This window comes from Rhododendron vialii, chromosome 13a (genome assembly GCF_030253575.1).
Source record: "Rhododendron vialii isolate Sample 1 chromosome 13a, ASM3025357v1".
In the NCBI taxonomy this organism is placed as follows: Eukaryota; Viridiplantae; Streptophyta; class Magnoliopsida; order Ericales; family Ericaceae; genus Rhododendron; species Rhododendron vialii.
Genome location: NC_080569.1, coordinates 33,774,816 through 33,788,759, shown reverse-complemented (window position 1 = coordinate 33,788,759; position 13,944 = coordinate 33,774,816). Strand labels below are relative to the sequence as shown.

The following is a 13,944-nucleotide window of genomic DNA, read 5'->3' as shown; positions in this document are numbered from 1 at the left end:
GTGGCAGAGGTGAAAAGGGGGGGTGAAATACCAAGAATGCCCCCACTTTTGATGGAGAGTCTAAACGGCGTTGGAGAAGAGGACCAATTTGAAACAAATTTCAAACGTTGGGGATTAAATTGGTTAAATGTTGGGGACCAAATTGGCCTATCGCTGTTGATGGAAACATTTTATTTTCAGCCCACCATTAACACATACAATAATTGTAGGAATAGGCGACCTAATTCTGGACCTAAACATTGGGCCTGAAGCAGCTGCTTAATTTGTTGGCTTCCCATCAGACCAATCAAGTAGGATTTTTTTTTTTTTTTTTTTACTTTTATCCCCAAAAATATCAACATTTTTTCTACTTCATCCTTAAACTATGTAATAGACAATTTTGTCTTCTCAGCTTTCTGTTCTGCAATCTATTTTGTCCAAAATTGTAAGAAATTGAACAAAATTTTACCTAGAAACTGGACGAAATAGATTGCAATCAAAAAATTGAGGGACAAAATTGTTCTTTACATAGTTGAGGAACGAAAAGCAGACAAAATATGAATAATTTAGGGGATAGAAGCAAATTTAACTCAGTAGGAAATACCGTAACTATTATGTAGTCATGATGCATTAGTGAGCTCTTTGTATAAACGTTTTGTGAGATATTCTCATGTCTATCAATGGGAATGAAATAGATAAAACTACACAGTATGCATCGATCACATCATTGATCATAAACAAATGTTACAAGGGCGCCGGGAACAAGAGTAACAATACAATTTATAAAGCCCCAGCAGCGGGTATAGTAAGCAAAAATTATTTGAAAAGAAAAAGCGGGGTATGAAATAACCACAACGGATGCATTAGATGGACGCCAAGTGATTGATATTATCCCTCCAGGACGCAAACTTCTTTGTTTCCGAAGGAGAATTATCAACCATTTACAGTAATCCTAATGTAGGCGGATTTGGGGGGAGGGGTAATTACAGCATGCTAAAATGGGTATTGATAATTTAAGGACAATATTTATTATTTTCAAGGAAATTTATTATCCATTGCAGTTAAAGGAAAAAAGGAGCAACACAACTAGGGGTAGCCCTCCCTCAATTATTTTCCTTTATTTCGGTGAAGGGTGGAAGAGTCCACCTTCACTTATTTGGATACAAAGACTCGAAACAGAAATCGTTGAACTAGGTTATGGGGAGGACCACCGGAAAACGAAACATAAAACCAACAGCAAAGAAGAATTATTCATTTGCCGGGAACAAGAAGTTTTTTGCGGGCTTCAGTGTCCTTATCCTTGAGGAAATTCATGTACCATATGGCTGATCCTCTAGGATACCTGGTGAGATTTCCATCTCTGTACTCAATATAGATCAATCCAAAACGACTAGTGTAACCAGCAGACCATTCGAAATTGTCAAACAGCGACCACAAAAAGTAACCCTTCACTTTAACGCCGTCGCTGCCAAAATAAGATTTGCACATAAAATAAGTTTTTATATTTTCGTTATTGCTCAAAACACTAGAGAGAGACAAAGTTATTCGAGTACGTACTCAATCGCTTCCCCAAGGCGTTGGATATGATCACGGTGGTAATCTTTCCTCATTTCATCCACTCTTGCTTCTGTAAATCTGTTTTTGAAACTACACTCTTCGCCCAACCCTGCCAAAAGGGAAGAATACTTAAGACCCAACCATGAGAGAAATCCCTTTTAGTTCTTTATGCATCAGAATTATCATTTCTCCACACTATTGAAAATTTTAAGAAAAAAAAATACTCAGATTGATAGGGGATTAATCACTTACCATTCTCTGTGATATAAATGACCGGGTTTTTGTACTTTTTCTTTATGTACATCATAGAATCATAAATTCCTTTTGGGTACACGTAGATCCAACCACAACTAGCCTGCAACATTATTGTCAGAAAAAGATATCTTAATTTCAGAACTAAACATTTTTTTACTAACAAAAGCTAGGTTTTTCTGTTTTGAACACCAAAAAAAAAATCAACAATAACAGAAGAAGGTTACAATGGATAAAGGACAAGTATATAAATCGACATCCCAACAAAATTGCCATATGCAGTACAATCCTATTTTGGTGAACTTTTGATTGAAGTTTATATAGCTAGAGAGAGGCCTGACCGGTGGACCAATCGGAACCCCATTCCGCACACCTGGAAAAATCATCACATACCACCTTAGTAAAAGTATTGGAAGTTAGTTAATTTAATACGAATTTACAAAGTTATAGTTCTGGGCTTACTCGTGTACTTAACCTTAGGATCTGTGGTGTAGCTTAACTTTTCAACGTTGATGTTTGATGCATCTGCTGCATATTGGGCAGTATAGTAATTTATTCCGAGAAAATCATACGATCCTTTCAGTTTCTCAGATTCAGTATCTGAGAATTCGGGTAGACGGCTACCTACAAGTTTCCTCATGGATTGTGGATAACGACCATATACAACTGGATCCAAAAACCTAATCAAACACGTACAACATCAAGGAATCATAAAATGCAATATCAACTGTACGTAAATGCAATCTCATAAAAAAAAAAAAAACCAACATATTCTTTCCTTCTTTTCTAGCTAGGTTTCTGCCTTCATTAAGTATGCATTTTCCCTAGCTAGAATGTGTAGTAGTACTCACTCACCATCCCAACATGAAATCTAGTGCTCGCTCTGCGGCATCGCTATCAGCTTTTGAATCAGTGTAAGGCTCCGTCCAGGTTATCACATTAGTGATTCCAATCTTCCCCTTTTGGCATGCCTATTAATGATCAAACATGCATGTTCCATATTAAATTAATTCATCAGAGCCATTTCCAAATCTCTAAAGTTTTGAGACGTATGAGACAGAAGTCAATGATTTTATATCAATTAATTCTAGTTTATCATACTAGTGTGGGAAGTGGGAACCTAATGTAAAACTGATCAAACCTGATATTTTTTTCTATAGAGCTCTACTGCAGCTGCATGAGCAAGAAGAAGGTTTTGCGCGACTATGTAAGGTTCTGTAGCAGGATTCCCATTGTCAAATGGTTCCGATGGAGCACGTGTATTAGATCGATGCGACTGCTCGTAACTCCATGTGCTATCTTCAGTCGAAGATGTAAGAGGCGTTACGGCAGTAGTCCCTCGACCTGGTGCGTCCGCGCCAGTTGCATACCCATACTTACAAAAGCTCCATGGCTCATTTAGTGTGATCCAATGTTTCACTCGATCACCAAACTCCCAAAAGCAAAGATCCACGTAGTCACAAAAGTCGGCCCTAACATTTGATAGACCACCAAAGCTCATTTGATTACTTCAGCTAATTAATAATACTCGTTAATTACAATATCTATGAGGTGGATATATGTATATAGCTGAGTAATAAAATCGGATTCGATCACTTACACTATTTTAGAACTTAGAAAGCCGCCATATGCATCTTCCAATGCTTGGGGAACGTCCCAATGGAACAGAGTCACAAATGGTGTTATACCTACGTACGTATCAAAATCCGTATAATTCGTATAATCCATATAATCCGTATAAGCCGCCATGTGCACATACAAACTTTTTGAGATTAAATGAAAACATGATTTACTATAATTCGTATCAAAATCCATTAAGATCATGATTAATTTGAGAGACATAACCATTTGCTATAAGCTCGTCAATTAGATCATTGTAAAATCGGATCCCTTCCTTGTTAATACCCTGGTTGAGCTGTCCACCTGACAATTGTATTATGGAATACTACATTAGAAACATGCCCAATAAATTAAATTAAATACTACAATTAAACTGGTTGAAGGAAGAAATGTCAAAAGCAATTTCATAAATTGATGTTATTAATTTGCAATTCCATAAGTGATTGCATAAAGCCAGCAAAAAGTACTGAAACAATCAAATCTTACAAGGCAAGATTCTGGACCATGAGATTGAGAATCTAAAGCCCTCCAAACCCATTTTCTTCATGATCTTCACATCTTCCTACAATTTCATATGTTCCGAAACCGAAGGGCGGTTGAAAAAGACGTTATTGCCATCACTATTCTTACTTCATAGTGATAAATGGAACTGCATAAACTAGCTACCTATATAATTATTCAAAACAATTTACCTTAAATTGATGATAAAAATCAATTGCCGTGTTTCCGTTACTGCCATCAGTGATCCTACCTGCCATTTCAGCATGAACATCCAAAAAGATGAAAAGATGGTTATTGCTAAATAAGAGCAAGGGCCTAACTAATTGTTCAAAAACTAGGTTAATGATCAAACATTAGTGGTTCCAATCTTCCCCTTTTGGCACGCCTATTAATGATCAAACACGTTCACTAATATTTGGTAGTGTATTTTTTTTTTTAAACAGCAAAAAAGGATTTTATTAAATCAATCATTGAAAATAAATTACAAAGATTAATTAAAAGGATTCAAGCATGAGGCATCAAACCGGAGGAAGAGAAAACCACAAGAAATACAACTCCTCAGTCCAACAATCACATGCCAAGCAAGTCCCTCGGGGTTAGAATTGGTTTGTTATTTCTGAGGACACAAGTGCTACAACCATCTATAGAGAGAGAGAGAGAGAGAGAGAGAGAGAGAGAGAGAGATTACCAGGCCATCTCTGGGTGAAATCATCCCAAATGCTTGGTCCACGACCCCCTTCCTTTGTCGCGCCTTCATACTAAGAAAAAACACCAAAACCAAACCGTTTATCTCTGTATTAGTAGAAGTAGAACGTTCCTCTATTGAAGATTTTAGAAAATTACATGTGACCACCAGACCACGGACCCCATTTCAATGGAGAAAGCTACGGGTAGCACGGTAATTGGGACAGAAGCAAATGAGAAGTGTGCTCCCAGTTTTTTTTGTTTTTGTTTTGTTTTGTTCTTCTTTTCATGATTTGTAGATGATATGTGTAACAGTGTGTTCCATGCAAAGCTAATTACTCAGTCTGTCCCCCATTCTTGGTTCTTCTATCCTTTCCGAATCTCGATCCCCACAATATATATGGTTTGTTTCGAAAAATCAAAGCAACAATTTTTGTTAATTACTACTATCCAAATGCGATGGAGAAGTTTTCTCCATGCAAAACTAGTTATTTGCTCTGTTATTCTTGGTTCTTTTGCCCTTTCAGAATGTCCCCGCAATATTGTCCGGTATGAAAATTGGAAGCAGCAATTTCTTTTCTTTTTTCCGAGACTATCCGAATGGTACGTATCCCCATCTTGGTCATGAATCCCTTACATATTAACAAATTCCTTTTCCTTTGTTGATAAAATATTATAACTTCTATAAAAAAAAAACCTAAATACTATGAAACATGAGAGTACCTGATAAGCAGCTGATGCTGTGCCGAAAAAAAAATCGTCAGGGAAAGAGGCACGATGGATTAAAGGAAAGCCATTGCCAATAATTGGCAAGTGATGTCCATTAGCGTAGCCATTGCCTTGAGCCTCCATTGCTTATTTTTGTGAAAATAATAGCACTCGTTACTGAAGACAAAGGAGCTTACGTATAGCTTGTAGTGTTGTGGGTTTTTTTTGGAGCTTACAAACTTGGGTTTATATAGGCGTGCAGGAGTATTGCATGTGATTCATGCATGTTGGACGGTACTGTAGGTACCTTCATATTTTGGGCACATGTTTTCCGGTTTTTTTTTTTTTTTAATCTATAAAAGTAATATTTTATTAGGAAAATGGAGAAAGGGAATCTAATCAAGATAAGAATAATTAGTTTTAGCCTTATCATTTTATCATTATCATTTAGTTGTATTTTGTTTCAAAGTGTACTTATCTCTTGTAACCAGTCCTACCCATACTTGTATATAAAGAACACGGCTGTACATGGCTGTGGTATTGTTTCAAAGTGTACTTATCTCTTGTAACCAATCCTACCCTTACTTGTATATAAAGAACACGGCTTTACATGGCTGTGGTATTGTGAGCTTTCAATCATTAAACCTTTGGCAATATCATTATAATATTTAGGGCACGTGTTTTCTGTTTTTGTTTGTTTTTTTATCTATAAAAGTAACATTTTATTAGAAAAATGGAGAAAGGGAATCTACTCAAAAGTTAGAAAATACAGCTAGAGGGACTAAGCCCACACACCTAAAGGCCTAAAAAGCACAAATATAAAATAAATAGCTCAAACAAACTCCTAAAGGCATAAAAAACCTAAATCTTACAATAAAGCACGCACAAAATAACCTAGCCCACTTTGGTGGGCTAAGCCCAGTCCAAAAAAATCCAAAACCAAAACTCTCCCATCGAAGATATTCAGTCGCCGCCGACAGCCGCCGCTCGCCACCATGATCAAACAGTCACAACCTACCACCACCGAATCGCCACCTCCAATGTAATGTAATCAACGTTTGGGAGCCTTATTTTTTTACTTTTTACATTTTTGCTTTTTTTTGTTATCATGGCCAGAATGTATTATGAATTTGTAGAGTGTGAAAAAAATGTGCATGATGTATTTTGCAACAGAAGTAATATTTGTGAGATATACATGCAGATTACATTTTGCAGCTCTTTTGTATATATTAACCAAAATGAGAAAAGTGAAAAATAAGAAATCAAAAATTTCGTCTCCCTCTATTTCTGGCTTTTGTTCACTAAAGTCAAAAACCAAAAATGCATTATAGAGAACTAGTCTTTGACAACCACTGCTTGGTGCAGTTGATAAGTCTCTGTCTCCCCTTTGTGAAAGGTCTTGGGTTCGAGCCCCGCAGAGAGCAGGTCTTATGAGGGACAGGGCTATGGATAGTCTCTGGACCCCGTGGTAACACTATCACCCCCACTAATCCCGCTGATGTATATCGCCTGACAAAAAAAAAACGTTTTTGTTGACTCCAACCAATCACCTAAAAGTCAAAATCGGAAAAGTAGGTATTCAAATACCCCTTGGGCAAAAGTAGGGTCCCAAATGGGTTAAACAAATTTGGGACTCATACCTCATGCATTGTCTGCATTATGCTCTCTTATTAGTTTTTTTTCTAAAGAATTTATTAATCTTTGAACAAGACACCAATTTAAAATAAAAAACCCATCATAAATAAAACTCCCAAACCTAACTATACCAACTTACCAAGCACCTTCAATCCTCAAAACCCAAACCGCCGAGAAAATCAAACCAGACCCAAAGGGCACCACAACGTAGAGGAAACCAACTCAAACTATAATCAGAAAACAAACTCACAACCCAAACTGGTGTTTTACTAGGGAAAAAATTTTGACGAATTGATCACGCATTTTTGATATCCAAATGAGTTGATGTTTTATTAGGACCAATATTAAAATAACTTTTAAAAAAAATTGAACGACTTCAATTATTAGCGTGAGACCCAAAAGAGAGAGTTCCATATAATTTGATGTACAACAATGACCACTGATGTACTCATAATTGGGCTCTTTATAAATTGATGGCACATATATAGCTGTTTCAATTCCCTCGTCATAAAAAAGTCAAATGTTCAATGGGTATGGTGAATGATCGATGAACACCCGATAAGATGTAATCAGGCGATGGGTAGGGTTGTAAATGATCGGAGTTGCTCAAATAAAAAGAACTATTTTCGAACCTGAGTCGATAGGTAAACAAACGAGCTCGAACTATTTTGTTCAACTCATTTCAAATGCGAGCCGGCACGAGCTACAGCTTGGCTCGAAGGAGCTCACCCAAGCACCCATATACTACATTCTCCGTTCTAAATATCTGTAATAATGTTTAATTTTGTGGACTACAAAATTACACGATAAACAGCTGCCAAGTGTTGAGGTCCTGTGCCCGCACATCTCATATTGTCGAGTCGTGTCATATTCAATTCGTGTCAAAAAGAGGTTTAATTATCCAAACCCTCTAATTTTGTATCACGTTAACGAGTAGTGTCTAGAATTGTGGCCCATTAATATACATTGTCTGTATTAACTTTTGTGGGCTACAAATTTAGTTCGACACGTACGATAAATAGTTGACAAGTGCCAGAGTTGTTGTAGCAATTAGGCCCCGTTTCAAAAAGCAAAATAAATACTTATTTTTTAAAAAGACAATTTCAAGTTCAAAAATAATAGACTTATTAAAATATAAAAATATGCAATATTATGGATCTTGTTTGAAAGATCTCATTGAGATCTTTAATACAGTGCAAAAAAAAAATTTGAAAAATTATTTTTCATTTACATTAATTTTGAGTTTTAAAATGTGAAATAAGTACTTATTTTTTAAGAAGGTATTCTGAAACGGACTCTTACTCCTACCAAAATGGCCGGTGAGTCTCTACGACAAGTCACAAGTACTGAATTCAAATTTAAGGTTTTCCAACAAAGTCCGTGTTAAATATTCACTTTTGCTAGTAATTAGTACAGAAATGGTTGATGAGTCTTTTCCTATTCAATGAAGAGATTAAATTCGTATGTGAAAATTTTATATCCAATTCAAAATTAGTTGGCAATGAGTGGAGACGTCTCAACATATTAAGTGATCACTTATTTCACTTTCAAACAATGTGAGACTAGATGTCTCCCTTGTACTTCCATGCATATGGATAGGGTTCGATTGCCATAAACAGTCATTCCCCTCCTCCAGTCACCTAAGATAGAGTAGATTAGATCTAACGGATGGCAAAAAAAAAAAATTAACATTGGTGAATAGGCTCATGAAACCAAGTATATTGCTTCCAATTACAATATTTCCACAAATAGGGAAGGTTTTCTTCAATTTAATTTTCTTTTATTTGTATATTACTTGGTAAAATTATGACATTACAGTTGGGATATTTGGAGAAAGAAAGAAAATTTTAACACAAGTGGGAATTAAGAAGATATGAATTTGAGAGGAAAAGGTACGTTTTTTTACCACCCTAATTATTGCACCCTTTGAATTGCCTTCAATTCATAACATTTGCATAAAAGTCATAACTTTTGTATAACACTTCGTAACATGTCGATGTGACCTTTTAAAAGAATCATGAATCGATATGTAAATGTCATAAATTCAAAGTGATCCAAGAAGGTGCATGCAAATTGTAACCTTCCAAATAGGAATGTGCATCGAAGCATTTCTCAATATTATGTTCCTTGGTTGAATGTTAGGTCTGTACCTAGAACTTAATGTTTAGATCTCAACAAATCTTTTCAAGGTGCAAGTTGTTTTGTAAGTAATTTCATTATAAACACACCAAAAACAAAAGGACGGGCAAGGGGAAGGGGATAGGTCAATGGGCACCAAACACACACAAGACAAGCTCCTCTGAAACAATTTTCTTTTTCTTTTTTCCCTGGTGAGATTGTCTTATTCACATAGACATTCACGGAGGCACGTGATCTGGGCCGTCCATTTCGGCTTTGGACGGTGTGCGATTTGGACCGTCTGTTTTTCTGAAAAAGTTTTATTTAAATCCAGACCGTCCAAAACTGAAACAGACGCACGCAATTCACTTACGAAAGCTCCGTTCAAAAAGATTTTTCCTTTGCAGATAAATCCTCTGAAACAATTTACTCCACAAAAACTGAAAGAAACTTTTTTTTTTTTTTGGTAAACCAGGAACATTAGATAGAAACTTTGCCCACCACCAAATTGCTCCCTATACTATGCATGCACCCACCATGTTTAATTTGTTAATTTAGAGACTTTGACGATTGAGTCAGGGAGGGAATCAAAATTTCGTAAACGGAGAGGCTGAACTATAAAGAGTTAGCACGAGTACCACCACTCTTTAAACAAATAAGGAGGTTACGGATTTTCTAGTCTCAATCAACCATTGGCATAGCCTGAAAATACTTCATAATTGTTTGAATTTCGGATGCCGAATGACATTATGCTCAAAATGATTAAGCAACATTCTTGAGAATGTTGTTTGGACTTTCCAATTCCTAAAAATAGTACTTTTCAATTGATCGTGTGAACTTGAAGTTTTCATATTAAAATTAAAATTAAAAATAAAAACCCAAAACGACGCAGGGGCCTTGCATCACGCAGTAGATGATGAGAGTAGAAGAATGAATGGCTCCAGCAGATAAGATAAACTTTGGCAAAATGGATCAGTGTCCGCAACAATTAAATGGTCCGCACGTATACGAACTGACCAATCCGAGTTCGACACCGATGGTGCGTACCTTCAAGGTTGACTCTCGGACAGGAATGACGGACGGACAGGAATGACGGACGGATGTATTAATCCGTCGGGACCACAAGACCCAAAAGGGTACGTACTGACTACAGGTTTTGGCATAAACTCATGTTGAATGACATTATACTCAAAATGATTAAGCAACATTATTGAGAATGTTGTTTGGACTTTTCAATTCTTGAAAATAGTACTTTCTCCGTTCCAAAATGATTGTTCGGTCCGCAAAACGGAATGATTAAAATAATGCAATTTTTTCAAGAAAAAATTCAAACTTTTTTAACAAATTAAAATTACTCATTGATATCTAGTAAGTTGTTAAAAAACTTTTGATTTTTTCTTGCAAAAATTGTAATATTTTTAACACCCCGTTTTGCGGACCAGACAAACATTTTGGGACGGAGGGAGTACTTCTTAATTGATCGTGTGAACTTGAAGTTTTCATATTAAAATTAAAAATAAAAATAAAAACCCAAAACGACGCAGCCCCCGCCATTGCCCATTAGTGGCTCCGTCTCTGGATCGAGTTGGAATCATGCGGTAGACGATGAGAGTAGAAGAACGAATGGCTCCAGCAGATAAGATAAACTTTGGCAAAATGGATCAATGTCCGCAACCATTAATTGGTTCGCACATTCTCTTACACAAACTGACCAATCCAAGTTCAACACCGATGGTGGGTACCTTTGAGGTTGACCCTCGGACAGGAATGACGGATGGATTAATCCGTCAGGACCACAAGACCCAAAGGGTACTGACTGCAGGTTTTCGCATAAACTCATGTCGAGATCCAAAAGCCGGCTTTTTTAGTTGAACCCACAACCTCAGCTATACAATCATTGGACAACTGCCCCAGTCATATTTTTCTTAGGTCTTATTTTCTGATTTCAGGAGAAAATATTTGGGTGCTTCGAGGCGGGTGGTTTCCTAGTTGTGGTGGATCGGAGGGCTTTCAATTTGGGGTTATCTGTAGTGGTGTTGGGGCCTACAAATTCTAGCTGTCCATTTTTTGGATGAAAATTCAAACCGTCCATTGCCGAGATGACCGACCAGATTGACCACACTACATGTGTAGTATAGGGGATGCACTATAGCACCTCAGGTCCTAGCTCTATGGCTTCTTCTTTTTTTTTTTTTTTTTTTTGGGTGTTTTTTCCTATTTGAAACTAGAATTGGGAAAATTATTCAGTAGTCCCAGACTACCAGCTCACCCAATCCATGTGGTACTCACCAACAATCAGGTGTCGCCATCTCAACTTAATGGCAGTGAGCTGTCCTCGTTACCTTTTGAATTAACGGAGCCTTTTCATGTTAATTGGCGTTTAACATTTTTCCTCCATCCCAAAAATTTCATTTACCCTCCCAAAATTGAAACACCGCCAATTTTCATAACATGCTCTACTCCCGACACTTCTTTCTCTGCATCATCCATTGCCGAACGTCGGAGATGTACTCCGCTTTCGTCAAAGACATGGAAGGAGGAGATTGAAAAAGTAACGAAAGTAGATTCATTATACTTGGTTAAAACATTTCTCATTTCCCCTTGTGTATGCGAGAATCCTAGGTTGTCTTTGGGACTGTCGTTCCTTTATTGATATTGTAGCTTTGTATATGCATTTTTGAGCTAAAAATAATACTTTATACAGCTATTGATATTTCAATTTTTTTTATACAAAAAGTTATTGATTTTTCAAGTGACATTGAAACAAGCGAATGGGATAATATTTTTGTTCCGCAAGAACAAAATAGTGATGATAATTTGTTGGATAAGGTGGTTGTGATGACGAAGCATATGTTATGTATAATGATTACGCGTTACGAACAGGTTTTAGTGTACGAAAAAGAAAGACTCGATATTATAGTGGGTCGAAGAATATAAAACAACGTGAATTTTTTATGTTATAGGGAGGGTTTTAAATTGGATGAAGATCCATTAGAAGAGAAAAAGGTGAATATATAGATTGGAGACTAGAACTGGTTGCAAAGCCTTTATTCATTTCACTGTTGAAGATGTTGTTTGGAGGGTTACCACCTTTAATCCTGAGCATAAACATGATCTCGCATCGCCAGCCAACGGAGAGACATTTGTTAAAATCCGGTCGTAAGGTTTCAAAACCTAAGGCAGGTACGATATATATATATATATATATATATATATATATATATATATATATATATATATATATATATATATATATATATATATATATATATATATATATATATATATATATATATATAGATTCCATGGTCACTGCGGGTATAAGCTCACGAAGAATGCTTAATTATTCATTCATATCTAAGAGAAAGAAGTGGCTGGCCATGAGAAGTGCCATCAAGGTTGACTCTCGGACAGGAATGACGGATAGATTAATCCGTGACCACTAGGCCCAATGGGTGGCTGCAGGTTTCCGCATAAACGTAGGTTGGGTCCCGATGAGATTCTTTACCTTTTCTTATTTTGTTCTTATTCAAATTTTTTCTGCGTTTGTTAGTATTGCACATAACTTTTATGGTTTCGAGACGAATTGAAAAAGTAAAAAATTATGATTTTTACCCAAATATTTTTAAAATATTCAAAATAAAACTCAAAAGCCGACTTTTGGGGTTGAATTCACATCCTCACTATACTTAAGTACAGCTATACAACCGTTGGACAAATTACCCCGGTCTTATTTTCCTTAGGGTTTATTTTTTGTCACCTAGTTGTGGTGGAGGGTTTTCAATTTGGGGTTATTTGTAGTGGTGTTGGGGTTAGCTCTATGGCTGTTTTTTTTGTGTTTTTTCCTTTTTTGAAACTGGAAATAGGGTGCTCTTGGATTGAATCAGATTTTAGATTCTAAACATTTTGCAAGCTGTTTTTCAGCTTTTTGCAATACTGAGTTTTAGTTTTTATCGCTACAGTCATAGTAAACAATTTTATCTGATTCTACTAGAATTCAAAATCTATGATTAAATTGCGGGAGACTTGGCCAAAAGTCCTTCATATTTATATTTTTTGAGCTCAAGGACAAGCACATTTTGCAATCAAACATAAGGAACATATGTGCCTATGAAATTAAGTATTTAAAGTTTCTAGCGTACCATATATATGAAAGTGCCTAAAAGGCTAAAACCCTAGGATACCCTATATATGAAAGTACCTAAAACCCTAAGGTACCTTATGAAAGTGTTTAAATCACTGAAGCCCTATAATAGAAAAGTGTTGCCTAAACATGTTTTGGCTTTATGGCTAAAAAACTCAAAAAGTTGAAGGATCTTTACAGAAAACTATTTTGTCGGCATCCTTCTCCTAAATAAAAACTATTTTACCGTTCTTATGGCTAATTTTCCCTTAAAGGGTACTAGTCAAACCAAATTGACGTTCAATCAATACTTTCCAAATTGAAAACATTGATTAAACCTAATGACTACAGCCAACTTGGAAAGAAAATCTCTTACTAAGATTTACCTCTCTACTTTATGCATGAGGTGATGCGTGCTTTACCGGAAATCCCAATTGAATTTAACATATAAAGGGAAAGAAAATCGTGAGAAAATTTTCAATGCAACGGGTATTTATAACGCCTCTCTCATGTAGTGTGGAACGTACATGTACGTGGAGTCCACCTCATGTGAGAGGGCGTTACATATAAGCGCGTTGCATTGAAGATTTTTTTTCGCACAAAAAATGAAATGATTAATGTGTATTTGAGAAGGACAGAAACTTCAGAAGGTAAAAAATATGTAATTAATGAAACACAAGGGAGGTAACAACCCAAAAAAGGAAAATAATGAGTAATAGCTAGTATAATTCCAGTGTATTTATACACCATTCTAAACATCCAGACAA

At 36.1% G+C, this 13,944-nt stretch overlaps 1 protein-coding gene across 1 annotated transcript; it reads right to left on the bottom strand.

Moving 5' to 3' along the window:
• Nucleotides 1-1,004: 1,004 nt before the first annotated feature.
• Nucleotides 1,005-5,529, bottom strand: LOC131315300 (beta-glucosidase 24-like). Its single transcript, XM_058344458.1, has 13 exons — nucleotides 5,317-5,529; nucleotides 4,598-4,667; nucleotides 4,101-4,159; nucleotides 3,895-3,970; nucleotides 3,634-3,711; nucleotides 3,389-3,476; nucleotides 2,930-3,260; nucleotides 2,644-2,759; nucleotides 2,251-2,468; nucleotides 2,130-2,161; nucleotides 1,789-1,891; nucleotides 1,537-1,645; nucleotides 1,005-1,444 (listed from the first exon to the last, which is right to left on the bottom strand). The coding sequence occupies exons 1-13, from the start codon at nucleotides 5,443-5,445 to the stop codon at nucleotides 1,231-1,233; spliced, it is 1,623 nt and encodes a 540-aa protein (XP_058200441.1). The 5' UTR covers nucleotides 5,446-5,529; the 3' UTR covers nucleotides 1,005-1,230.
• Between the last annotated feature and the right edge of the window lie 8,415 nt (nucleotides 5,530-13,944).

Bases quoted from the DNA above. Each gene is read 5' to 3' on its own strand.
- LOC131315300 (XM_058344458.1), bottom strand. From the start codon at position 5,445: ATGGAGGCTCAAGGCAATGGCTACGCTAATGGACATCACTTGCCAATT. The intron at 2,760-2,929 runs GTTTGATCAGTT...GATCATTAATAG, and splicing joins TCTATAGAAAAAAATATCAG to GCATGCCAAAAGGGGAAGAT. The intron at 1,445-1,536 runs GTACGTACTCGA...TTATTTTGGCAG, and splicing joins CGCCTTGGGGAAGCGATTGA to CGACGGCGTTAAAGTGAAGG.